This window comes from Artibeus jamaicensis, unplaced genomic scaffold (genome assembly GCF_021234435.1).
Source record: "Artibeus jamaicensis isolate MK-2021 breed Jamaican fruit bat unplaced genomic scaffold, CSHL_Jam_final contig_834, whole genome shotgun sequence".
In the NCBI taxonomy this organism is placed as follows: domain Eukaryota; kingdom Metazoa; phylum Chordata; class Mammalia; order Chiroptera; family Phyllostomidae; genus Artibeus; species Artibeus jamaicensis.
The window spans coordinates 744,585-770,859 of record NW_026521981.1 but is presented as its reverse complement, the minus strand read 5'-3'; the positions used below and the strand labels follow the sequence as shown (position 1 = coordinate 770,859).

At 37.0% G+C, this 26,275-nt stretch overlaps 1 protein-coding gene across 1 annotated transcript in view; it reads right to left on the bottom strand.

Annotated features, from left to right (window-relative positions):
* COG5 (component of oligomeric golgi complex 5) overlaps positions 1-26,275 on the bottom strand; it is a 347,306-nt gene that overhangs the window by 280,788 nt on the left and 40,243 nt on the right. Inside the window, exon 6 of the mRNA XM_037150482.2 lies at positions 15,063-15,183. Within this exon, the coding sequence (XP_037006377.2) occupies positions 15,063-15,183 (121 nt within the window). The remainder of the gene's footprint in view (positions 1-15,062; positions 15,184-26,275) is intronic.

Sequence of the window (26,275 nt, the reverse complement as noted above, 5' to 3'; positions counted from 1 at the left end):
ACATTCTCCCAGCCTTATAGAAGAGGTTCACAGGCTGGCATTCAATCCACTGAGCTACACCAGCAAGGGCAGGAAAAAAAATTATTGTTAATCATATTCCTTTCAGATGAAGAACTAGCACTCAGGACATATTTAGAACTCAACAACTACACAAAACAACCCAATTTTAAAAATGGGTAAAAAACTTGAAAAGACATTTCTTTAAGTAAACATACAAATAGCCAATAAGCACAAGAAAACATGTCAATATCACAACTCATTAGGGAAATGCAAATCAAAACCATGACTTACTATTTCACCCCTATGAGGATAAAAATTATGTCTAATAGAAAATAACAGATGCTTATGAGGATGTAGAAAAATTGAAACCCTTGTGTATTATTGATAGAAATGTTAAAATAGTCAACTGCTGCCCTGGCTGGTATAGCTCAGTGGATTGAGCGCAGGTCTGCAAACCAGAGGATTGGGGTTCAATTCCCAGTCAGGGCACATGCTTGGGTTGCAAGCCAGTTCCCTGCAGGCCAGTTCCCAGCAGGGGACGCACTAGAGGTAACCATACATTGATGTTTCTCTCCCTCTTTCCTTCCCCTCTAAAGATAAATAAATATTTAAAAATTAAATAAATAAAATTTAAAAAAAAAATAGTCAACCGTGGAATACAGTTTGGCAGACTCTTAAAATGTTGAACACAGAATCACCACATGACCCAGCGATTCCACAGCTGAGTATATACCAAAAGGAACTGTAAATGGGGACTTGAATAGAGCATATTTGTACACCAGTGTTCAAAGCCAACAGACAAAAGGTAGAAACAACCCACATATCCATCAAGAGATGAATAAACATTATTTTCAACAGCCAAAATGTGAAAACAACCCAACTATCCACCAATGGATGAATAAACAAAATGTGGCACACACATACAATGCAATATTAGTCATTAAAATGGAATAAAGTTTGATACATGCTACAACATAGATGAATCTTGAAAACGTGCTAAGTAAATTAAGCCAGATACAAAGGACAAATACTGTATGGTTCTACTTATATATAAAATGTCTAGAATAGGCAAATTCATAGAAACAGAAAATAGTACAGAAGTTACCAAGCAGTAGGAGAAGGGGTAAGTAGGAGAAGGGGAGTTACTGTTTGGTGGGGATAAAGTGTGCATTTGGATAATGAAAGTTTCTGAAAATAGATAGAGTGGAAGTTGACACAACATTGTGAATATAATTAACAACACTGAATTATACACGTAAAATGGTTTTTAAGGAAAAAAACAGCCCTAGCTGGTATAGCTTAGTGGATTGAGCACAGGCTGTAAATCAAAGGGTTGCTAGTTCTATTCCCCATTGCAGGCCAGGTCCCTAGTGGGGGCCATGTGAGAGGCAACCACACATCGATGTTTCTCTCCCTCTCTTTCTCCCTCCCTTCCCCTCTCTCTAAAAATAAATAAAATCCTTTCAAAAAAAGAACAAAAACAAGAAAAAGCAGGAAAGACAAGAAAAAAAGATGACAACTACAGAATATATTAGAAAAATAGCAAACTTAATCCAACCATATCAATAATTAGTAAAAACATAAATGACTTAAACACTCCAAACAGAAGACTGAAATTATGAAAATTTTAAAAAGCAAGACCTGGCAATATTCTGTCTATTAAGAAATACACTTTAAATATAAGTTCTAAAATATGTAGTTAGAATAATTAGTGAATAAAAAAAGCTGTAGTACATTCACACAATGAAATACTACAGATAAGTAAAAAAGAAGGAACTCCTACCTTTTGTAACAGCATAGATGGAACTGGAGACTATTATGCTAGGTGAAACAAGCCAGGCAGTAAAAGACAAATTACCATATGATCTCACTTATAAGTAGAATCTAATGAACAAGATAAACTAATGAGCAAAACAGAATCAGAGGCACAGAAACACAGAACAGACTGACAACTGCCAGAGAGGAGGATAGAAGTGGGACTGGTTGAAAGGCAGTCAAGGGATTAGTCAAAGAACATGTATGCATGACCATGGACATGGACAATGGTATGGGGACTGACTGTGGGAGTTGGGGGACAGACTGGGTGCAGGGGGGCAAAGGGGAAAAATGTGGGAAAACTGTAATAGCATGAACAATAAAATATGTTCTAAAAATATAGTAATCAAAACATAGTTATATGACATTAAGATAGACACAGAGATAAGTGAAAGAGTAGAATCCAAAAATATACCTACACACTTATGGTCAATTGGTTTCCACAAAAGTAACAAGGTAATTTGGTGGAGACAGAAAGGTTTTTTCAACATACAGAAAATAAGTCGCATAGACAGTAGATAGAAAATAGATGGGGGGCAAGAACAGCATGGGAAATATAGAATCTAAAGGACTTGAGACACATGGTCATAAACTAAAGGGGGGGTAATGGTGGGGACGGGGGGTAGGGTGGAGGGGAATGAAGGGGGGAATAGAACAACTGTAACAGCATAATCAATAAAAAAATTTAAAAAAAAACATACTGGATCAGATGGATATCTTCATGGGAAAAAATAAGCTCCAAAAATTTCCTCACAATATATAAAACATTATCTTAGAATGAATCATAGATCCTAACACAAAACTGCAAAACTCCTAGAAGAAAATCTAGGAGAAACTCCTTGCTATCATAGGAGAGGAAAAGACAATATTAAATGGGGCTCCAAAAGAACAAACCATAAACAAAACGGTATCTACACTGGGCTTCCTCAAAAATTGAAATTTCTGCTTAAAATAAAAGGAAACCACATATTTGGAGAAAACATTCACAATATACATATCAGACAAAAGACTTGTATCCAGAATATATAAAGACCTCTTAGAACTCAATAAGATATTCAGTTTAAAACAAGTGGCAAAAAATCTAGACAGACATTTCACAAAATAAAATAAACAAAACAAAAATAAATATACAGAAGCAGGATCAACATCATCAGCATTCATGTAAATGCAAATTAAATCACAAAGAGATACCACTACACCTCTATTAGACTGGCAAAAATGAAAAGGACTCACAATGCTAAGTATTACAGGATATAAAACAAATGGGGCTCTCATGCACGAGGGTTAGGAATGTAAAATGAAACAATACCACCATATTGGAAAATAGTGTAGCAAATCTGAAAAATTTAATCATAAAACTTACAGATGACTCAGATATTCTACTCCTAGGTTTTTACCTAAGAGCACTAAAAGTAAATGTTCAGAAAATTTTATTTTATTTTTTTGTTTGTTTGTTTTGTTTTTTTTGTTTTTTTAGAAAATTTTATTCATAATAGTCAAAATACGAAAACAACCCAAATATGCATCAAAAGATAAGTGGATAAATATATTCTGACATACACATACAGTGAAATACTACTCATCAAATGAATATATACTGTATGATTCTATATACATGAAACTCAAAAAAGGACAAAATAAAATATCTAGTTACAAAAAATCTGGATCAGAGACAGAGAAACTGTCTCAAAAAGAAACAAGATAACTTCTGGGGATAATAGAAATAGTCTTTGACTTCCGCCAAGATGGAGGCACAGGTGGAAGCATTGCACCTTCTCGCACAACCAAGTTTAAAAAGAACAAAGTTTTAGCAACAAAAAATGCAGCCAAACCACAGAAAATTGAACTATACAGAAGTCTGATAACAACGAACCATTCAGCCAAACCGGTAAAAGGGGCAGAGCCAGCAGTAGAGCGGGGTCAGTAGGAAAGATCCACCAGATCCACACCCGGGCACACAACCCAGGCACGCTGGCAGCCGTGGGCAGATCCCAGGTGTGGAGTAGCAGGCGAACCCACAGAGGGCACAAGGCGGTGGTCTCACTGAGGGCTGACCACGGTCACACATTCACGTGCAGATAAACTGGTGAAGGAGTGAGCGGTGAGACAGACCCTGCAGGCCCCAGTGGCAGGAAGTGGCAGAGGGGACTGCCACTGTCCTTCTCTGACCCCGCCCCCACATGCAGCCTCACAAACCAGTGATCTGGGTGGCCCCGCCCTGGTGAACACCTAACACTCCGCGCCTCATACGTAACAGGCACACAGAGATCAAAACATGGCTCAAGAACAACTCAGAGCCCCAGAGCTGATAAATCTAAGAGATGAAGAAATAGCAAAACTTTCAGATGCACAGTTCAAAACACTGGTCATCAGGATGCTCACAGAACTGGTTGATTATAGCCACAAATTAGACAAACATATGAAGGCGAAACTAATTGAAATTAATGGAATTGCACAGGAAACCAACAGCGATGAAAAGGAAACTGGGACTCAAATCAATGGAGTGGACCAGAAGAAAGCAAATAATGGCCAAACAGAAAAGAGTCAAGAAGCAAGAATTCAAAGAAATGAGGAGAGTCTTAGGAACCTACAGGACATCTTTAAATGCTCCAACATCCGATTTATAGGGGTACCAGAAGGGGGAAAGGCACAGCCACCAGTGGAAAACTTATTTGAACAAATAATAAAGGAGAATTTCCCCAATCTGGCAAAGGAAATAGACTTCCAGGAAATCCAGAAAGCCCAGAGAGTACCAAAGAAGTTGGACCCAAGAAGGAACACACCAAGGCACATCATAATTACATTAGCCAAAATTAAAATGAAGGAGAGAATCCTAGAAGCAGCAAGAGATAAGGGGACAGTCACCTACAAAGGAGTCCCCATCAGACTGTCAGCGGATTTCTCAAAAGAGACTTTACAGGCAAGAAGGGGCTGGAAAGAGGTATTCCAAGTCATGAAATCCAAAGACCTACAACCAAGATTGCTCTATCCAGCAAAACTTTCATTTAGAATGGAAGGACAGATAAGGTGCTTCTCAGATAAGATCAAATTCAAGGAGTTCATCATCACCAAGCCCTTATTTTATGAAATGTTAAAGGGACTTATCTAAGAAAAAGAAGTTAAAGGAACATGAACAGTGAAAGGACAGCAAACTCACAGTTATTAACAAACCACACCTAAAACAAAAGCAAACTAAAAGGACAGCTAGATCAGGAGTGGAAACATAGAAATGAATATCTCAAGGAGAGTTAGCAACAGGGGAGTGGGAGGAGGAGAAGGGGGGAGAAGGTACAGAAAATAAGTAGCATAGACAGTAGATAGAAAATAGATGGGGTGGGGGGCAAGAATAGCATGGGAAATATAGAATCTGAAGGACTTGAGACACATGGGCATAAACTAAAGGGGGGTAATGGTGGGGATGGGGGAGTAGGGTGGAGGGGAATGAAAGGGGGAATAGAACAACTGTAACAGCATAATCAATAAAAAAATTTTTTAAAAAAGTATTGTTTTTGTTTTTGTCAAGATGATATTTGACACTGTGTGATGATGATAAAACAAATAACCTAATACATTAATGCTGTATGAGTATCATCTATTAAATAAAAATTTTAATAACATTAAATTCAATTAGTTTTTTAAAAGTTTGTGTAGTGTAATTTTAATGTTTATCTTTGCAACAGGCAAACCCGTATGTAAACATAAGCCCATTATTCTGAACATTTGTATTGGAGCACATCACCCCCACTGGTGGTAGCTAAATCCAGTCACATAAGTGTGTAATTTAGAGAACACTTAAATCAAACAAACCTAAGGAAAATGTTTATCATCATAGGTGTCTACACTGTATGTTTAATTTTTTTTAATTTATTGATTTTAGACAGAGAGGAAAAGAGAGAGAGAGAGAAGCATCGATTTGTTGTTCCATTTATTGATGCATTCATTGGTTGATTCTTCTATGTGCTCTGACCAGGGATCAAACCCACAACCTTGGCATAACAGGATGACATTCTATATATAATCAAGTGAGCTTTTCTCCAGGGCTGCAATATAGGTTTAAAAATGCATGAATTCTCCATGTTAAAGTTGTCACAAAAACACCTAAGCATGTTATTAAATACATGTAAGAAGTTATTTCAGATCTAATTTAATACTGTCATATGGCATTTAAAATGTTTTTCCTACCAATAAACAATTTTTAAAGTACAGTAGCAGCCAGCTGCTGATCACCTTGTAGTTCATGCTGGGTGGCTCCAAGCAGAACACAGGTGACAGGTGACCATGGCCTGCACCTCCCAGGAGGCCCCTGACTCAGTCCACTCCATAGCCAGCTTCAGACCACATGGAAGCACCTCCCAACCACAATCACAAGCAACATACTCAAAGGACAGACTAAGGGAGCACAAGAACCCCGCTTAAGTTAAGTCCTACTGTATGGGACAGGTCCGTGCACAGCTGATCATCCACAGCGGCCAGTGGTCACAGCCCATCCTTGCAGCTGTTCAGCCTAGTGGTAAATCCCTCTCATTGACATGCCAACAGCAATCGAGGCTTACCTAAAACAGGAGGGTATACACAGCCCACACAAGTGCCCACATAGCACTTGGACTACCCATCTGGAGTGATGAGGGGGCTGTGTCACTGGACACTGGACATAGTAGGTACAGAATACCTACTACATTAGGCCATTCTACCACACCCGGGACACATAGCAGCTCTACCTACTACGTATAAACAAATGCAGGGAGGCCCGCAAAATGAGAAGACAAGAAACATGGCCCAAATAAAAGAACAGAACAAAACTCCAGAAACAGAACTAAACGCAATGGAGACAAGCAATCTACTAGATGTAGAGTTCAAAACACTGGTTTTAAGGACATGCAATGAACTAGTGAGAATTTCAACAGGATAGAAATGGACACAAAAACCATAAAAAAGAACCAGTCAGAAACGAACACTATACTAACTGAAACGAAGAATAATTTATAGGGAATCAACATCAGAGTAGATGAAGCCAAGAATCAAATCAGCAATTTGAAATATAAGGAAACAGAAGATATTCCATCAGAACAGCAAACAAACAAACAAACAAAAAAAACCCAAAACTAGTATCTAAGAAAATAACCAATGAACTAAATTCTAAACAGTACAAATTTACATCTTCCATGTCCTCTCTGTATTTGAATATTCTAATCCAATATCTAGCAGAATTTTACCACTTAATAACTCTAAAGCAAAGAGAACAAGAGACTCCTCACCAATGACTGAAGGATGAGTGGGCCAAGGTATCTAAACGACGGGTGGGTGGAATACCTAATTATGTTCCAAAGGAGGAAACTAGAATGTGCTACTGTTGATTGTAGAAATACAGCACTACGCTGTTTCATCACTACAGTGTCAGTCCAACATGAAAGAAGCACCAATACATTCCATGGAATAAAGCAAGTCCGCTGCTCCAGGTATATTAATATTAGGAGAACCTCTCAATATTTCTAACCTTAAGTGCTTTCAGTCACTAATTTAATTCAAAAATAGCACCTTATTCTGGTTCACAATGATAGTTTACCAAACAGCTCAAAATATTTTTAAAAATATCAATTAATGAATTATGTAGGGTTCTTGTTTAGATGGGTTAACAGTTTTGAAAGGTAACTGGTAGCATCAGCAAAAATATATATATATATTTTAAATACATTATTTTACTAATGTATTCAAAAAATGTTACCAATTTATAGTAAGGCTCAGCTAAATTTAGTCCCCAAACTCTTCTTGAAGAAAAGCCATAAATAAATGTAAGACAATTTAATACTGAAATGTGCACTATTTAGTTTTATTTTTAATCATTATAAAATAATCAGTACGAAAAACTAAAATGTCTTAAGTAATTCTGTTTATTCGGTCACTATGACACTAGTATGATTTAAATTTTTATTTGCCTAATGCTTAAGCATCTTATATGCATATTTGCCATAAATCTCCTTTTTTATAATTTATTTTATTGATTATACTATTACAGTTATACCAATTTCCCCCCTTAGTCTCCCTCCTCCCAATACCTCCACTCCATCCAGCAATCCCCCTCTTAGTTCATGTCCATGGGTCATGCATATAAGTTCTTTAGCTACTCCATTTCCTGTACTGTCCTTAATACCCCTAAGCCTATTTTGTACCTACCAATTTGTACTTCTTAATCCCTGCATCTTTTCCAACACTCTCCTACTTCTTCCTCCTAACTGATAACCCTCCAAATGATCTCCATATCTGATTCTGTCCCTGTTCTGCCTGTTTCCTTAGTTTGTTATTTAGATTCAATTATTGATAGTTGTGAATTGTTATTTTAATGTTCATAGTTTTGATCTTCATCTTTTTCATATAATTACCTTTAGCATTTCATATAACAATGACTTGGTAATAATGAGCTCCTTTAGTTTTTACCTTGTCTAGGAAGCACTTTCAAAGTGCTGCCCTTCCATTCTAACTTTGCTGAATAGAGTAATGTAAGTTGCAGGTCCTTGTTTTTCATCACTTTGGATAATTCTTTTCAGTCGCTTCTAGCCTGCAAAGCTTCTTGTAAGAAATCAGCTGACAGTCTTGAGAGCTGCCTTGTAGGTATCTGTTTTTCTCTTGTTGCTTTTAAATTTTTCTTAACCTTTTATCTTTAACCTTTGCCATTTTAATTATTATGTTTCTTTGTGTGGTACTCTCTGGATCCATCTTGTTTGCAGCTCTCTTGGTCTTATATGTCTATTTCCTTTGCCAAATTTGGGAAGTTTTCTTTCACTATTTTTTAAAATAAGTTTTCGATTTCTTGCTCTTCCTTTCCTTCTGGCATCCCTATGAGTCAGATTGTTATGTTTAAAGATGCCCCAGAGGCTCTTTAACCCATCCTCCATTTTGTGGGGTTTTTTTGTTTAACTCTTTTGCTGTTCTGATTGAATGCTTTCCTCTTCCTTATGTTCCAAATCATTGATTTGATTGTTGGCTTCATCCCCTCCACTGCTGGTTCCCTGTCAGGAGTGTCCAACCCGCAGCCCACAACTGCATTCAGCCCAGAATGGCTATGAGTGCAGCCCAACACAAAATCATAAATTTACTTAAAACCCTTTTCATGTTTGTGTATTTAATGTGTGGCCCAAGACAATTCTTCTTCTTCCAGTGTGGCCCAGAAACATCAAAAGATTGGACACCCCTGCCAGATTTTTCTTTATTTCACTTAGTGTAACCTTCATTTCTGTCTGGGTCTTTTTTATGCTATTGAAGTACTCAGTGAGTTCCCTGAGCATTCCGATTACCAATATATTGATTACTGCATTTTAAAGGCTGCTTATCTCTATTTCATTTAGTTCTTTTCTAGAGTTTTGTTTTGTTCTTTCATTTGGGCCATATTTCTTTGTCTCCTCATTTTGGCAGCTGCATGTTTATTTTTGTGTAATAGGTACAGCTGCTTCGTCGCCCTGTATTAGTAGTGTGGCCTAATGTAGAAAAGCACACCCATGAGTTGTATAGTGTGGAGCTTTAGGTAACAGCCAGAGCAGGGCAACCCGTGTCACCACTGTGTGGCTCTGTGCAGGGGAGGACTCAGAGAGGGGACAATCCCACTGCCTGGCCTCTGGAGTTTTACCTGGGAGGAAGCTACCTCTCAGCACTTACCTTGTTTGCAGTCACTTCAATTTCTCCCCATATGCTACTGGTGCCCTTCCAGCTACTGCACTGGAGATGAATCCCAGAGGAGGTATGTCTGGGTGGGTCCCAAGTCTGCTGAGGGCCCTTTAAGAGGAGTCTCTTGAGAATCCTGCAGTTTCTTCTGCTGCCCCAAACCCCACTGGTTTTTACAGGCAGAAGTTACAGGGACTTATCTTCCTGGTGCTGGAACCTTAGGCCAGGTCTATTTTTTAATTAAATTGTTTGTGTTCTTACCAAGGTTGGGGAATTTTTAATATATGCTGGACACAGTTCTTTACCAAACATATATTTTACAAAAATTTTCTCCCTGTCCATGGCTTGTCTCTTCATTCTTCTAACAGTATCAGTCAAAAAAACAGAAGTTTTAAATGTTTATAAAGTCATCTTTTTCATATATGTAAATTATGCTTTGGGTGACATATTTAAATAGTTTTCTAATTCAGAATCACAAAAAATGTTCTCCTATGTTTCCTTCTAGTTTTATATTTGAGATTTTACATTCAGGACTATGATCTATTTTCATTTGAAAATTTTTATATAAAGTGAGGTATAAATAAAGTTCACTGTTTTGCATGTAGATATCCAATTGTTCCAGTACTATCTGTTGAAAATATCTGTTTTCTCCATTAAAAGTATAAAAAATCAGTTGTTCATATACATCTGGGTCTATTTCTTTGCTCTCTATTCTGTTTAGTTGATTCATCTATATTTTTGTCTGAATTGCTGTTTTTGTAATAAGTCTTCAAATCAGGTGGGGTATATCCTCCAACTTTGTTTTATTTAAAAAGTTTTGGCTATTCTAGATCCTTTGTATTTCCATATGATTTTAAAAATCAGTTTGCCAGACCTGGCTGGTGTGGCTCAATGGATTGAGTGCCAGCCCACAAATCAAAGGGTTGCTGGTTCAATTCCATCAGGGCACATGCCTGGGTTGTGGTCCAGGTCTTCAGTAGGGGGCACATGAGAGGCAACCACACACTGATGTTTCTCTCTCTCTGTTTCTCCCTCCTTTCACCGCTCCCTCTAAAAATAAATAAATAAAATCTTTTTTAAAAATCAGTTTGTCAATTGCTAAATAAAAGCCTGCTAAAATCTGGAAAGTAATTGCTTTGAATATCAATTTAAGGAGAATTAGCATATTAATAAATATTAAGTCCTCCAATTCACAAACAAGGTTTATTTATTTAAGTCATTTTTAATTGTTTTCAACAATGTTTTCTAGTTTTCAGTGTACAAATCTTGTGTGTCTTTTGTCAAATTCAACCCTACGTATTTCATATTTGTTATAATAAGTGGTATTTTTGAATTTCAATTTTCAATTGCTTGTTAATAGTAGACTATTGATCTTATATCCTGAAATCCTGCTAAAATCTTTTATTAGTTCTAGTTATGTCTTTGTAAACTCAAAAGAAGATACAACTACACACCTCTTACAATGGCTAAAATTAAGAAGACTGACTCTAAAATCTGTGGGCAAAGACATGAAGGAATTAGAATTTTCATGCACTGCTGCTAGGAATGTAAAATGTTACAACTATTTTGAAAAACACCTTGGCCATTATGGTACATAAAAACTTAAACATACATCTACTACGTGATCTAGCCATTCTACTCCTATGTATTAATCAGGGAGAAATTAAACCTCATGTCTTACAAAGACTTACACATGAATGTTCATAGCAGCTTGATTTGTAAGTCAAAAACTTAGGAACAACTCAAATGTTCACCAACAGGTGAAGTGATAAATCAGCTACAGGATATCCATACAATGGAATACTATCAACAATAAAAGGAATGAGCTATTAATACACACATTAATGAATCTTAAAGTAATTAAGCTGACTGAAATGAGCCGAACAAAAACACATACAAATTGTATGACTCCAATTATGTAAAATTCTTTAAAGTATCAACTAATCTATAATGACAAAAAGCAGATCAGTAAATGCCAGAGGAGGTAATTACCAAGGCACATGAGGAAACTTCTGAGGGTGATAGTTATGTTCATTATCTTGATATTGGCAAGGGCTTCATTTCAAAACTTACCAAATCATACATTTCAATAGGGGCAGTTTATTATTAGTCATTTAGACCTCTATTTAATAAAACAAAAAGGTATCAGTGTAAGATTATTGTCACTATATATACTATATACTTTTTAAACTGATATATTTAATGTACTTTTAAAATTAATATAGATATATTTGTTAAATTGATATATGCTTTTATATGTATATATAACTCAGATACCAAAAATTCACCATTTTAAAGTACAAATTCACTGTTTTTTTTAAATGACAAGGTTATATAATAATCACCACAATTTAACTTCAGAACCTTGTCGCCATACCTCCCCACAACAGAAATCTCTACCACATTTTCCCCCAGGTTCTCAGAATATGCTTAATTTCTAGATGACGATTATTTTATCTGGTCACTGCAATTCAAGTCTCAAGGCCTTTCAAGTTTGAGAGATTGGTTTTAAGTTAATTTCAAGGGTGCATATGGTGTAAGTACTGGTCCTCTTCATCATTTTATTCTTTCTAATGTGAATCAGACCCATATTGATATAAAAATTGATAATTTCAAGACATTCCAGTCACAAAAATATAATTTAGATACATGTGTAATTATAGTAGTGATTACCAAATTATTACTTCTATTAAAATATTAATTTCAAATAAAGAAACTTCATTTCCCTCCCGGCGTCTCCTTATTATCAATGCTAGATCTAGCCAATACTGAACCACAGCAGTGAATAAAGAGAAGATGCCTTCATAAATTTTGAATAGCACATAATCTATAAAGCTTTAAAAATTTAAATTAATACAATCCATTTTGAAATAAACTCACTGCAAACAATAATTTCTCAACAACCTCTCGTCATCATCATATTTATAAAATTTTCAGTAAAGTCAACACCTCATTGGAAGCATAATGGGTTTATACTCTGTATTGCACCAACTCAAAGCATTATGATTGACCATATGATCTCACTTATGTGTGTAATCTAATAATGAATAAAATAAACTGACAAACAAAATAGAAACAGAGGCATGGACACATGGAAGTGACTGACAGCTGTCAGAGGGGAGGGGGAGGGGAGCATCATACACTGGATGAAAGAAGGTGAAGAGATTAGCCAAAGAAGGCGTATGCATGACCACAGACAAGGACAGGATTGTGGTGATGGCCGGGGCAGGGAGAGAAGGGGGGAGACCAGATACAAGTGGGCAAACAGTGGGAAAAATAGGGAATCTGCAATTCGGTCAAGGACAAAAATAAAGAAAAAAAATTACCATCCCCATAACAACATCCATAGTTTCTACAAGAACTGATAATCATAAAACCTAGCAATTTTTTATTGTAAAGGAATATTAGTGATGATAAATATATATATTAAACTTTAGGAGACCATTCTGCATGGCATGGGCCCAGCCCCCAGTGGCAAACATTTACTGTAAAACAACTTCCTAAAATCCATGCTAAACCTTCCTAGGACCAGTGTAACTGGTCCAACCACTTTTGCCGTTTTCATTTGCAAATATCCCTCCTCTGTGATGTGATTATCGGCATTGGCTCCTTTGTTTTCCGTAAAAGGTAACCACCTAAAGCAACCTGTGCATAGTAAATGAGGACCATCATGTGATGTGTCAAGAAACCCAATAAAGGCTGGTCATGGCCAAGACCAAGATTTTTGCTCCCCTTGAGAGAAAAGCCATGCTCTCCCTTTTCCTCCACCGGACTCTGTAGTCCGCCTGAATGTCTCACTTTCATCCATAATGGCATGAACACTGTGGGCTGGTGTCCACATCAATAAACCTTGAAATAATTTATATGTTTTTACTTATTCTATTGTCCTACCTATTATTTTTGAAGCACAGCAATGAAATGTGATAAAGCAAAAAAAATGCTGGTACTAGGGAGTTTACACTCTTGCATTTAGCACACAGTCTGAAAAAGAAGCAATCATTACTTACTGCTAAAAATTTAACTTTTTAAAAATTTATTTATTTTTAGAGAGTGGGGAAAGGAGGGAGAAAGAAAGGGAGATAAACATCTATGTGTGGTTGCCTCTGGTGTGCTGCCTACTGGGGACCTGTCTTACAACCCAGACACGTGCTCTGACAGGGAATCGAACCAGTGACCCTTTGGTTCACAGCATGGAACTCAATCCGCTGAGCCGCACCAGCCAGGTTTTAGCCAGTGCTAAATACTTAACTTTTTATACAATATATTCCAAGCATTTCAAATAACAAGTTAGATATGTTCCCAATGATGTACATTTAAGCATTATAAATTGTAATGTGTTAAAGCATGATTTGTGAAAGATATTATTATATTTTCTTAGGAAAAAATATGGAATAAACATTACAGCATGACCATGTAATTGAAATATCAAAGGCAGAAAATTTTCAAAAATCATTTAGTACACATCTTTCTGATAATATTTTGGCTAAATAATAATATCACCAAGACTAAGTAGAATCTTGATATTTGGGATGGATATTATCAAAGACCTTCTGAACCTACAAAGTTACAAATACCACTAAAGAAATCCACTTCAGAAAAATTACTGGGTACCTCTTAAAAAGGAAACCACAAATCCTCATTAAAATGCAGGTGTTAGGTAATTCTATGCGTATTTGATAGCTATTCAAAATTTTGCCTGAAAAACTGGGAACTGCTTCATCACAGATCCTGCAGCTTGTTAATAGTCAAAACCATGAATATTACCCTTGAGTATCAAGAGTCTATTCTGAATGTTTGGTAAAGTAAGGAACAAATAAAGAAATGAATTAACTAAGTCTTCTAGGCATAATGTCAACAAGGGATGTGTCACCTACAAAACAGCATTTCTCCTAGGTATCTCTCCTAGAGAAATGAAAACTTAAGTTCACATAAAAACCTGTACATGAACATTTATAGTAGTTCTATTCATAATCACCAAAAACTGAAAACAAATTTCCTTCAACCAGTGAATCAATAAACAAAAGTGATACAACCACACAGCAGTATCCCAACACAAAGTAACAAATTACAGTGTATATACAAAAACTTGGATAATTCTCAAAGGCATTAAGCTGATCAGGTACAAGAAGTCAGCCTCAAAACAGGTACGTACTTGATGACTCTACTGACGTTCTCCAAAGACAAAACTACTGGGATGCAGAACCCACGGGTGAGGTCACCGGGGTTAGGCACAGCAGGTGAGGGGCGGGTAGGCATCACTATAAACAGAGATCATGATGGAATCTGGGGGTGATGGAGCCATTCTGTACATGACTGTGCTTGAGGTTACATAAACCTATGCATATGTTAAAATTCACAGGACTGTATTTTTAAAAGGCCTATTGCATATGATAGTTTTAAAAATAAACAGCATTTCTAAGAAATCAATTAAGTTTATTTACCCATTTTGAAAAGTGTGACAATGTTGAAAACAGCCAATTATTAAATAAGTTTGACCAATAATATTTGTTAATGGTGATAACATAAGTCAACAAACCAAGTGACTAAAAAAAACCTTTAAAACTCTGCTAACTTTGTAATCAGAAAGAACTTACCAAGTTCATTGAGACTCTGGGCAGCTTTTGTAATCTCTCGACTTCCCCCTTGCAGTTGTCCTTGGAGTCTCTTACTGAGATGTAAGATGCGAATTATTCTCCGAAGCAAATCACAGGCAACCTATACAAATATTACAAGGTTAAAAGTAAATCTCTTCATTTTTTCTAGATGCTATAGATTGTTTTTTTTATTTTCACCAATCAGAAAGCTAAATAAGCACAAGTCTTAAAAAGCATCATTATAATAAAATAAACTCCAATTCATCCCACATGGAGATAATTTAGGATTAAGATACTATGAAACCCACAGACTCTTCAGTCCTCCACCAGGTTTCTTCTCTAGGCCAGTGGTTCTCAATCTTGACCTCCTATTAAAATCAAGGGGGTAGGTTCAAAAAGTTCCAGTGCCAAGGCCATAGTCCCAATCAATTAAATCAGAACTTCTAGCAGTGGGAACTAAGCATCATCATTTTTTTCTAATATCCCAGCCCACAATGACATCCACTGTGGGAGGAGTGCCTAGCTTCCTACTACAACCTCCTATTATTTCCAATCCTGGCTTCTCTTTTCTAAGGACCAGAGGAACAGACTTGAAGTTTTCTCCCAATTTTACTAGACCTCAAAAAATAAGCATGCCCTACTTAAATTTTCCTAACTTTTTAATCACAAATAATTATCCAAGAAAAAGTTATTTTAAAAAATTTAAAAAATAAAAGTGTTTTAACCTTTGTCAACATATACATTACCATATGTGTCACCTCCTATTACCTCTCCTTATCAAATCTAATACTTGTTCTATATGTGTCCAAAAGACTAAGGCATAAAATAAAACATATTTCAGGGTGCTTCGTTACAGAAGCCAGATCCAGGACAACTGCCTGGGGGAGAGTGAGGAGAAGGGAAACTGACGGAGTGACATACATCTAATGTCCTTCCAGCTTCAGCAGTGATAATGAACGAGAGACCGTCTGTGCTGCTGCAGCACCACCACCAGCACCACCACCATCTTTGCACAGCCCTGAAGCTTGTTGAACATCTCCCATCTAAGGAGGAAAATCCTAACTAGTAGCACTAAAAAAGCGCTGAGAAGACAGGGTCCCTGAGGCTCCAGCTGTAATAAACATTTTTTTATTCTGAGTGAAACACACACCACCATACTCATGCACTCACAATGTGCACACACATGTTGAGCATATACAAGCACTAAAATATAAACAAAAAATCAAATATATGTTTACAACCATGTAAGTCAAAGGCAACCAGACATTAAACATGTTTATCTGATTGCTTTTCTGTGTAACTACAGTCTGAAGTACTTGAATGCCAAATGTGAATTTCCCCCTGGAAAGTGAAGACATGGGCATCTTTATCTTTTAATTACATTTTATTTATTTTCTGAATAGGTAATATGAGCACGATTCAAAATTCAAAAGCTAAAAATGATAAAGTCACCTTCATATCTCTATGTCCCAACATAAACTCTCAACACAACCATTCTGTCAGCTTCATGCCTGCGGGACTGCACTTTCAGACAGACCATTTGGAATGCAAAGTCCCTAGCAATCATTCCTCTGGGATTCTAAATACATCATGAGGAGAAATACACATCCTATTTCAGTCTAATCACCTAGAATTGTCCTGTCAGAATTCCCCAGTACCTACCCAATAAAGGATATAACCTCAAACATAAAATCTTTGAGCTTATTTCTATTGCTTTTACTTATAACCACAGTTAATCTCTCACCAAGTCTGACTATCCTTTTGTTGCATAATACAAGAGCTATTTTTTTTAACGATTGAGTTAAGCTAATTTTTTAACAATTGAGTTAAGTTATGGTTTGGGGGGGGTTAAAGATTTTATTTATTTATCTTTAGAGGGGAAGGGAAGAAGACAGGGAGAGAAATATCAATGTATAGTTGCCTCCTGTGCGTCCTCTGCTGGGAACTGGCCTGCAACCCAGTCATGTGCCCTGACTGGGAATCAAACCACGGTTGTTTGGTTCGCAGGCCCATGCTCAATACACTGAGCTACACCAGCCAGGCACAACAGCTGTTTTAACTCTATTCCTACAAGCACCACGCTAATCCAAGTCTTCATCACCTTCCCCTTAATACTGTGGTCTCCTGGCTAGCTTCCCAGTCTCTTACTGAAATCCATTCTGCCAGATTTATCCTCTTACAAACAGTTTTCAGCACTCTAGCCCCTTTTTTAATAACCTCACTGACTTACTATGCTGAATATTCTCAGATTAGCATTTAATAAAATCCTCAGTCAACAAGTCATAGTCTATTAAGACATCCCCTCTCACCATTTTCTAATATAGTTGCCTCTACTTGAAACAATTTTCTTTCCTTAATTTTAGACTTTTATTATCAAAAATAATACAAACATTATTCAGCACTAAAAAGCAATGAACCATCAAACTATGAAAGGACAGAGGAACCTTAAATGCATATTACTAAGTGAAAGAAGACAATCTGAAAAGGCAACCTACTATATGATTCCAACTATATGACATTCTGGAAAAGCCAAAACTATGGAGACAGTAAAACCACCAGCGGTTGCCAAGGACTGGGGAATGAGTAAGCTGAAAACCAAGGATTCTAGGGCACCGAAAATACTCTGTATGACACTATAATGATGGACACATGTCATTATACATTTGTCCAAACCCACAGAATGTATTCCAAGAGAAAACCCTAATGTAAACGATGGGCTGTAAGTGATTCATCAGTTGCAGCATATGCACCACTCTAGCAGGGAACGTTCATTAAGGCGGAAGCTGTGGATGAGAGGATACACAGGAATTCTCTGTATTTTCCTCTCAAGTTTGCTGTGAACCTAAAACTGCTCTCTAAAAAACTAAAGTCTTTAAAAATACAGATAAGATACTACAAAGAAAATCACATACAGAAGTAATAGCTGACTGAACTTGTAACCACCACACAGAGCAGGAGAAAGAGCCACGTCAGCTGTTACCGAAGCCCCCCCATGAACCCTCTGCCAATGTCAAAACCCTCCGCCCGTCACCCTGTATTCCTCATCCCAACAAAAGAAACATCTATTCTGGCTTTTGTGGTAATCACGTCTTTACCTTATTTATGGTTTTTATTACTGAAATGTCTCTATGTAAACACTTTAGGTTAATTTTGCCCACCCCCCTTTTTAAAGATTTCATTTATTTATTTTTAAAGAGAGAGTAATGGAGGGAGAGAAAGAGGGAGAGAAACATCGATCAGTTGGTCACCTCTCACATACCCCCAACTGGGGACCTGGCCTGCAAACCAGGCATGTGCCCTGAAAGGGAATCAAACCAGCAACCTTTAGCTCCAAAAGCTGGGCCCTGGCTGGTGTAGTTCGGTGGATTGAGCGCGGGCCTGTGAACCACAGGATTGCCGTTCGATTCCCAGTCAGGGCACATGCCTGGGTTGCAGGCCAGTTCCCAGCAGGGGACTCACAAGGGGCAACCATACATTGCTGTTTCTCTCCTTCTCTCCTTCCCTTCCCCTCTACAGATAAATAAATAAAATCTTATTTAAAAAAAAAAAGCTGGCACTCAATCCACTGAGCTACACCAGCCAGGGCTAATTTTGCCCTTTTAAAATCTATATAGATTCCACTGTTATCTCTTTTTTCTTTTCAATCTGTTGTATATATTGGATCATCTGTCCTGTATAGTTTCCCACGGACTAAGTTTTCTTGGCTGCACCCCCACAGTGTAGTTCAACACGTTCTGCTGTCATCTGTATTTCTTACACCAGATTCGGATTTAATATCTTTGGCAAGATTATTCATTAGGTGGAAGAGTAACTAGAACACATATGATTTTCTCTTTCAGTGCTTTTAGCAGCCACTAAAACTAAATGTCAAAATCCATTAAAATGATGATACTCCAATTCTATCATTTTGTCTTTATTTGCCAGTATATAAAATTTCTCTATAAAAAGAAACTTTACCTCACCTACTATTTGTTTAGCCAATGGTATGTTCATACAGAAAAGTAACAGTAAATACTTGACTCTTCCCATGGTTTATCAGTTTTTTAAATTAAAAACTGCCTTCCTAATATCCACCAAAGATAAATAATTACTTGATTTTGTTTTGGCTATCATCACAAACTCATAGATCTAACATAAAAAGGGTACCAGTCCACTGTAGTTCTTATCCTATAGATGCTTACACTGTCCCACTGTTGGCCAATGGGAGCCTCTGATGGTGATCAAATGCACACATTTACAGAAGACTAAGAGGTCTCTGGGGGCACAAAACTTTCAGTTCTAAAACTGTAAGAGTTGGTCATGCTAGAGCCAATGCAAGTAGGCTGCTGAATCTTTTTGTCATGACCTCTAGTTAGTAGCTGTTGATAGCTTCCTTGGTATATAATATAAAAATATTCCAGAATTATTTTATATATTTCATGCTGCAGATGTGGAATGAATGATTTATCAAAAAAGCCCTGGTTTCTTTTAGAAGGTCAACAGCACGTCAAGACCACATTCCAGGAACTAGGTTTCCACATTTCTAGGGCTTTTCAGTACATACAGCTAGGAAATGTTAGAATTAAAATGTCATATAAATATTCATTCACTCTATTCCATAATACACATAAAAATTCTCAAATTAACATTATATACAATATATTTGTACAAAAATACATACACATATTATATATATATATACCTTTTTAAGATAAAATTAAAATATGAATTCACGCTGATTACTTTCAATTAAAAATCAAGAAAACAGGGTGTTTACTTTATCTTCTAACTTATTTCTTCCACACAGGAACTCCTGGCTCTCAAAACACAGAAAATTAACAGCATAATAATAATTTAAACTACTCCTTAGTTTTGCTACACAATACATAGAAAACATCTTAATGAAAAACCAACACTACAGAAATATAATTGCTAAAGACAGTTTAAAAAATTTGTTTTGTGTATGTCCATTACCTGTTTTTCTACAATTAAAAATTTTTCTTCTGTCAAAACATATGGCTAATTGCCCCGACCAGTGTGGCTCACTTGGTTGGGCATCATCCTACAAAGCAAAAGGTCACCGATTTGATTCCCAGTCAGGCACATGCCAAGGTTGCGGATTCAGTCCCTGGTCAAGGCATGTACATGAAGCAACCAATTGATGTTTCTCTCTCTCCCTTTCCCCCTCCCTTCTCCTCTCTCTAAAAATAAATAAATTAAAAAAAAAACCATACAGCTGTTAAGGGAAATAAATCTGTCAGAAAAAGACAAACACCATGTTTCCTCTTATATGTGGAATCTAAAGAACAATATAAATGAACAAACAAAACAGAAACAGATTTAGATACAGAGATCAGATTGATGGTTGCCAGAGGAGAGGCTGGTTGGGGGACTGAGTGAAAAAGTGAAGGGAGTAAGAAGTACAAATTGGTAGTCACAAAATAAAGTACAGGGCCGGCTGGGGTACTGACTGGGCAGAGCTGCTGCGGCCTCCACGTGCCCAGCAAGCAAGGCGGAGCCAACTGTGCAGAGCTCTGCGGCCAGCAACCAGGAGAGAAGCAGTTATGTTGTCCAGGTGAAGTGAACTGGCCTCCTTAAAACTGCCCAAGCCCTGGTACCAGGTCTCGGTTCCAGCACTAAGACTCATTGTAGAGGACTGTCACCCACGGCTTCATGCTGGGAATTCACCATTGCAGGAGAACATCATAATACAGAGAAAAGTGCCCCAGCCTCAGAGACATTTGACCTTGGTTTGAGCCTGGCTTGACCATAGTTGTGTGATTACCTGGCCTTTCTGACCCAGTTACCTCATCTGTAAAATGGCCTGAATAATAACTACCTAGAGTGAAGATTAATAGAATTATTTATATAATGTTTTCTCCACAAAGTAGATGACTATTAAATGGTACCCCTTTTTTCTTGTACCTCTACTGAAGTATAATTGATAAAAACATGCACATTCAAATGTACATCTTGGTGAATTCTGACATTTGTATATCCTCCTGAAGTCCTACCCCAAAGTAATGAACACAAACATTACCACTCAAAAGTTTTCTACATCACCTTATCTCTCACTCCTGCCACTCTCTCTGTCTTGCTTCCCAAGCCTAGGCTATCACTACTCTGCTTTCTATCACTATCGGTTAATTTGCCTTTTCTAGAACTTTCTGTAAAGAGCATAATACAGCATGTGGCCTTCTTAAACTCAGTGTAATTCTACTGATACTCATGCATGCTGTATGTATCAACACTTCATTTCTTTATTGCTGAATAGTATCCATTGTATGGAAACACCATGATTTGTTTATCCATTCACCTGTTGATAGACATTTGGGTTGTTCTCATTTTGGAGGGGCTATAAAAATAAAGCCACTGTAGACTAAATAAATAAATAATGGATGGATGGATGGAACTGGAGAGCATTATGCTAAGTGCAGTAAGCCAGGCAGTGAAAGACAAATACTATATGATCTCACCTGTAAGTGGAACCTAATCAACAAAACAAACAAGCAAGTAAAATATAGCCAGAGACAATGAAATAAAGAACAAACTGACAGCGACCAGAGGGCAGAGGGGAGGCAGACAATGAGGGAAACAAGGAGAAGGGTCATAAAGGAACATGTATAAAGTACCCATGGACAAAGCCAAAGTAGGGGAATATGGAGGGTGGGGCAGGGGAAAGTGGTGGTGGGAAAATAGAGACAATTGTATTTGAACAACAATAAAAAAATGATAATGCAAAAAAGTAAGTAAATAAAGTACAGAATAGAGAATATAACCAATGATATTGTTATAACTATCTATGGTGCCAGGTGGGTGGGGGGATACTTTGTAAAGCAGATGATTATCTAAACATATGCTGTAAATCTGAAACTAATACAAAATAATATGGAATGTAAACTGTAATTTAAAAATAAAATACAAGAGAGTATATATAAGAAGTATAGCTGTTATATGCTGTACTCTCCTATATATCAGTCATTTAACCCTAGTTCTAGTAATCATCACTAGTCCTACTTTGATATATCTCTAGTCATTTTGGTTGTCTGAAGTGTACTAACAGATGCCTGAGAAAGGGTCAGAGGAACCATCGATCTATAAGAACTGGCACTCTTTTTTTTTTTAAGTTTTATTTATTGATTTTAGAAAGACGGTGAAGAAGAGACAGAAAGGGAGAGGGGAAGGAAGAGAAAGAGACAGAGAGACAAAGAGAGAGAGACTGATTTATTGTTCTACTTATCATGCACTCTTTGGTTGCTTTCCGTAAGTGCCCTGACCAGAGATCAAGCCTGAAAGGCTGGTGCATCAGGAGGACACTCTAACCAACTGAGCAACCTGGCCAAAGCCAGAACTTGCACTCTTATATGTAGATACCGGCTGTTATCAATATCTATTGCTGCACAAAAACCAGTCCAAAACTCTGGTTTAAGATGACCTGTCTGGTGTAGCTCAGTGGATTGAGCGAGGGCCTGCGAACCAGACAATCGCGGTTCGATTCCCAGTCAGGGCACATGCCTGGGTTGCAGGCTGGTTCCCTGCAGGCCAGTTCCCAGCAGGGGATGCACGAAAGGCAACCGTACATTGATGTTTCTCTCCCTCTCTCCTTCCCTTCCCCTCTAAACATAAATAAATAAAATCTTAAAAAAAAAAAAAGATGACCTGTTATTTCCCACAATTCTGTGGATCAGGACTTTAGGTAGGGCTCAAACTGCTTCATGTGGTAAAACCTAGGATTACACACTCTGCTGCACTGAGCTAACAAGGCTCATCCTGATGGTACAAGAAGGCTGCACTCATATGCCTGATGCCTCACTTCTTCTCCACCTGTTATCTCCACAAGGCTACCGGGCTTCCACACAGCATTGTTGGTGTCAAGGTACTTTGACACTTTACATGGATAGTGGCTTTCCTTGAGCAGAAACAAAAGCTACTATGCTCCTTGAAGGGTAGGCCAAGAACTAGCACAGCATTACTTTCACCAGCATAAGGTGCTTCCTTTTGCTATCCTAGTTGCTCTACATGTTTTTACAGTGTTTAGGGATACTGGTAATTTATGTTGCTTTTGTTATCCTCGCTCTTCCTTCCTTCCTTCCTGGTACATTAACTTATTTGGTGGATAATTATAAAGCCAGTATAAAATAAGTCATCATTCCACATAACAATATAGATGAAATTATTTGATTATCAACTGAAAACTAAAAAAGGCTCCTACAAAAGTATATTTAAAAAAAACAGAAAGATTTCCAGTCAAGATGGAGGTGTAGACAGATATGCTTTATCTCCTTGCACAACCACAAAAAGAATTACAACTAAATCTCAAAACAAATAACACACCAAACTGCCAGAAAATTGAACTGTATGGAAATCTGACAACCAAGGATTTAAAGAAACCATACTCATCCAGAAGGGTAGGAGGGGCAAGACCCGAGGAGACACAGTGTGGTGACGAGTGGCAGCAGCAGCAGCAGCAGCAGCAGCAGAACAGGCATAGGTGGTCCCACATTCATATGTGATAGAAAAAAATCAGGAAGGATACCTTGGGAGCAGATAATGCCAGACACAGGCCAGACTGCACAGCCCAAGGTTCCAGTGCTGGGAACATAAATCCCCATAACTTCTGGCTGTAAAAACCAGTGGGAGTTGGGGTAGTGGAAGAATCACCAGATTTTTAGGAAACTACACTTAAAGGGCCCCGACTATCATAAAACATATGCAAACCTACCCACTCTGGGATTCAACATCAGGACAACAGCTGGAAGGGCATCAGTCACATACAGGGAGTGGGTGAATGACTGGAAACAGGGCATGTGCCAAGCAAACCTCCAGAAGCCAAGCAGTGCCACAGTCACCTCTCTGAGCCCTCCCCCAACACAGAGCGACAAAGCAGTGAAGAGAGTTGCTCCACACTGGCAATTAATGAAGGCCGTGCCCCACACAATTTACAGGTGCCTTTCTATTAATAGGCCATGATACTAAGAGAGGGATTCAATGCAGCTCTACCTAATACACAGAATAAAACACAGGGAGGCTGGCAAATTGAGAAGACAATGAAACATAACACAAATGAAAGAACAGAACAAAACCCCAGAAAAAGAACTGAACAAAATAGAGAAAGCCAACCTATCAGATGCAGAGTTCAAGACACTGGTGATCGGGATACTCAAAGAACTCACTGAGTACTGCAACAACATAAAGGAAGAAATGAAAATTACACTAAGCAAAATTTTAAAAAACATACAGAGAGCCAACAGTGAAGGGAAGGAAGCTGGGATTCAAATCAACCATTTGGAACATAAGGAAGAAATAAACATTCAACCAGAACAGAAAGAAGAAACAAGAATTTAAAAAAAACACCACAAGGACAGTATAAGACTCTGGGACATCTCCAAATGTGCCAACATCTGAATCATAAGGATGTCGGAAGGAGAAGAGGAACGACAAGATTGGAAACTTATCTGAAAAAATAATGAAAGAAAACTTCCCTAATCTGGTGAAGGAAATAGATATACAAGTCCAGGGAGTACAGAGAGTCCCAAAGAAGTAGGACCCAAAGAGGACCACACCAAAACACTTTATTATTAAAACACCAAAGGTTAAAGATAAAGAATCTTAGAAGCAGCAAGAGAAAATCAGAGAGTTACCTACATAGGAGTTCCCGTAAGACTGTCAGCTGATTTCTCAAACTTTGTAAGCAATAAGGAACTGGCAAGAAGTATTCGAAGTGATAAAAAGGACCTACAACCTAGATTACTCTATCCTGCAAAGCTATCATTTAGAATGGAAGGACAGATAAAGTGCTTCCTAGACAAGGTGGTAAAGGAGTTCATCATCTTCATTAAGCCATTATTACATGAAATAATAAAAGAATCTTATTTAAGAAAAAGATCAAAATTATGAACATTAAAAAGGCAACAAATTTACAACTAGCAATAACTGAAGCTAAAAAAATTAAAATTTAAAAAAGATTAAAAACTAAGCAAACAATCAGAACAGGGATAGACTCATAGGTATGGAGATTATTTGGTGGGGCTATTGGCTGGGAGGGGGAAGGGGAAGAATAGAGAGAAAGGTGCAGGGATTAAAATGTATCATTAGTAGGTACAAAATACACAGGGGAAGGTTAAGGACCGTATAGGAAAGGGAGAGGCCAAAGAACTTACATGCACAGCCCATGGACATGAACTAAAGGGGCAGGGGAATGCTAAAGGGAATGAGGATACTGGGTGGAGGGGGACAAGGGGGAAAAACTGTTACAACTATAATAACATAATCAATAAAATATACTTAAAAAAGAAAATCATGTACATATAAAACATAAACATATGAAAATAAAAAAAGGTTTTATGGATTTCTCCCTTCTTTAATATTTTCAGAAACAGTCTTACTTAATTTCAAAGTTAAAAAATTAAATAAAAAATTTAATTGTATATGTATGACTTAAATATAATATGTATATGTATGGCTTAAAATATTAAAAAGTAAGGTGATAAAAAATTTTTAAATAAAAATATAAATTTATAATAGATGAATTATATCTCAATAAAGCTGTTCCTATTTCTAAAACATAATTAAAAGTATTAAACTTACAAGATCTGAACATTAAAAAATCTTTTTCATATATAACCTTAAGGAAAAATTTTAAATATTCTATAAAAAGGATAATAAGCTCTTCAAAATTTCTTTTTGAAAAACTCTGAGACAGTTCATAAGCAAACAATGTTACTAACATAAGCTAAGATAAAAATTATTCTTGGGATGATAATTAAATTCAATTCATGTATATATATATATATATATATATATGAACTCAGAAACTTCTGCTTCAAGAAAGAGTGAAATAGAAATGAAAGGCAAAAAGAATTAAGTGTAAAAGTACTTCTAATTGAAGGTAAATCTATAGGGATCTTAAATTCAAGGTAAAAACAACTTTGTAGCTATTTCTTTCTTGATTTCAAATACCACAGGCATCTAAATGAATTAGAAACTCAAAAAATAAAAAGATTAAATAGGAACATTAAAGTTTCTCCAAATGTTTAAATTGAAAATGGCTAGAGTGAAGAGAATAAAAATGGTTAAAACATAAGCTTCCCCAAAGCCCTTAGACTTCAAAAGTGCTTGAAAAGCAATAAATTTCTAAGATGAACATCCTTCCTAAGTGCATATGAGTCAATCCAGAAAAAATTAAATACTGGATATAAAAATAACAAGATGTTCTTGCCCTGGCTGGTGTAGCT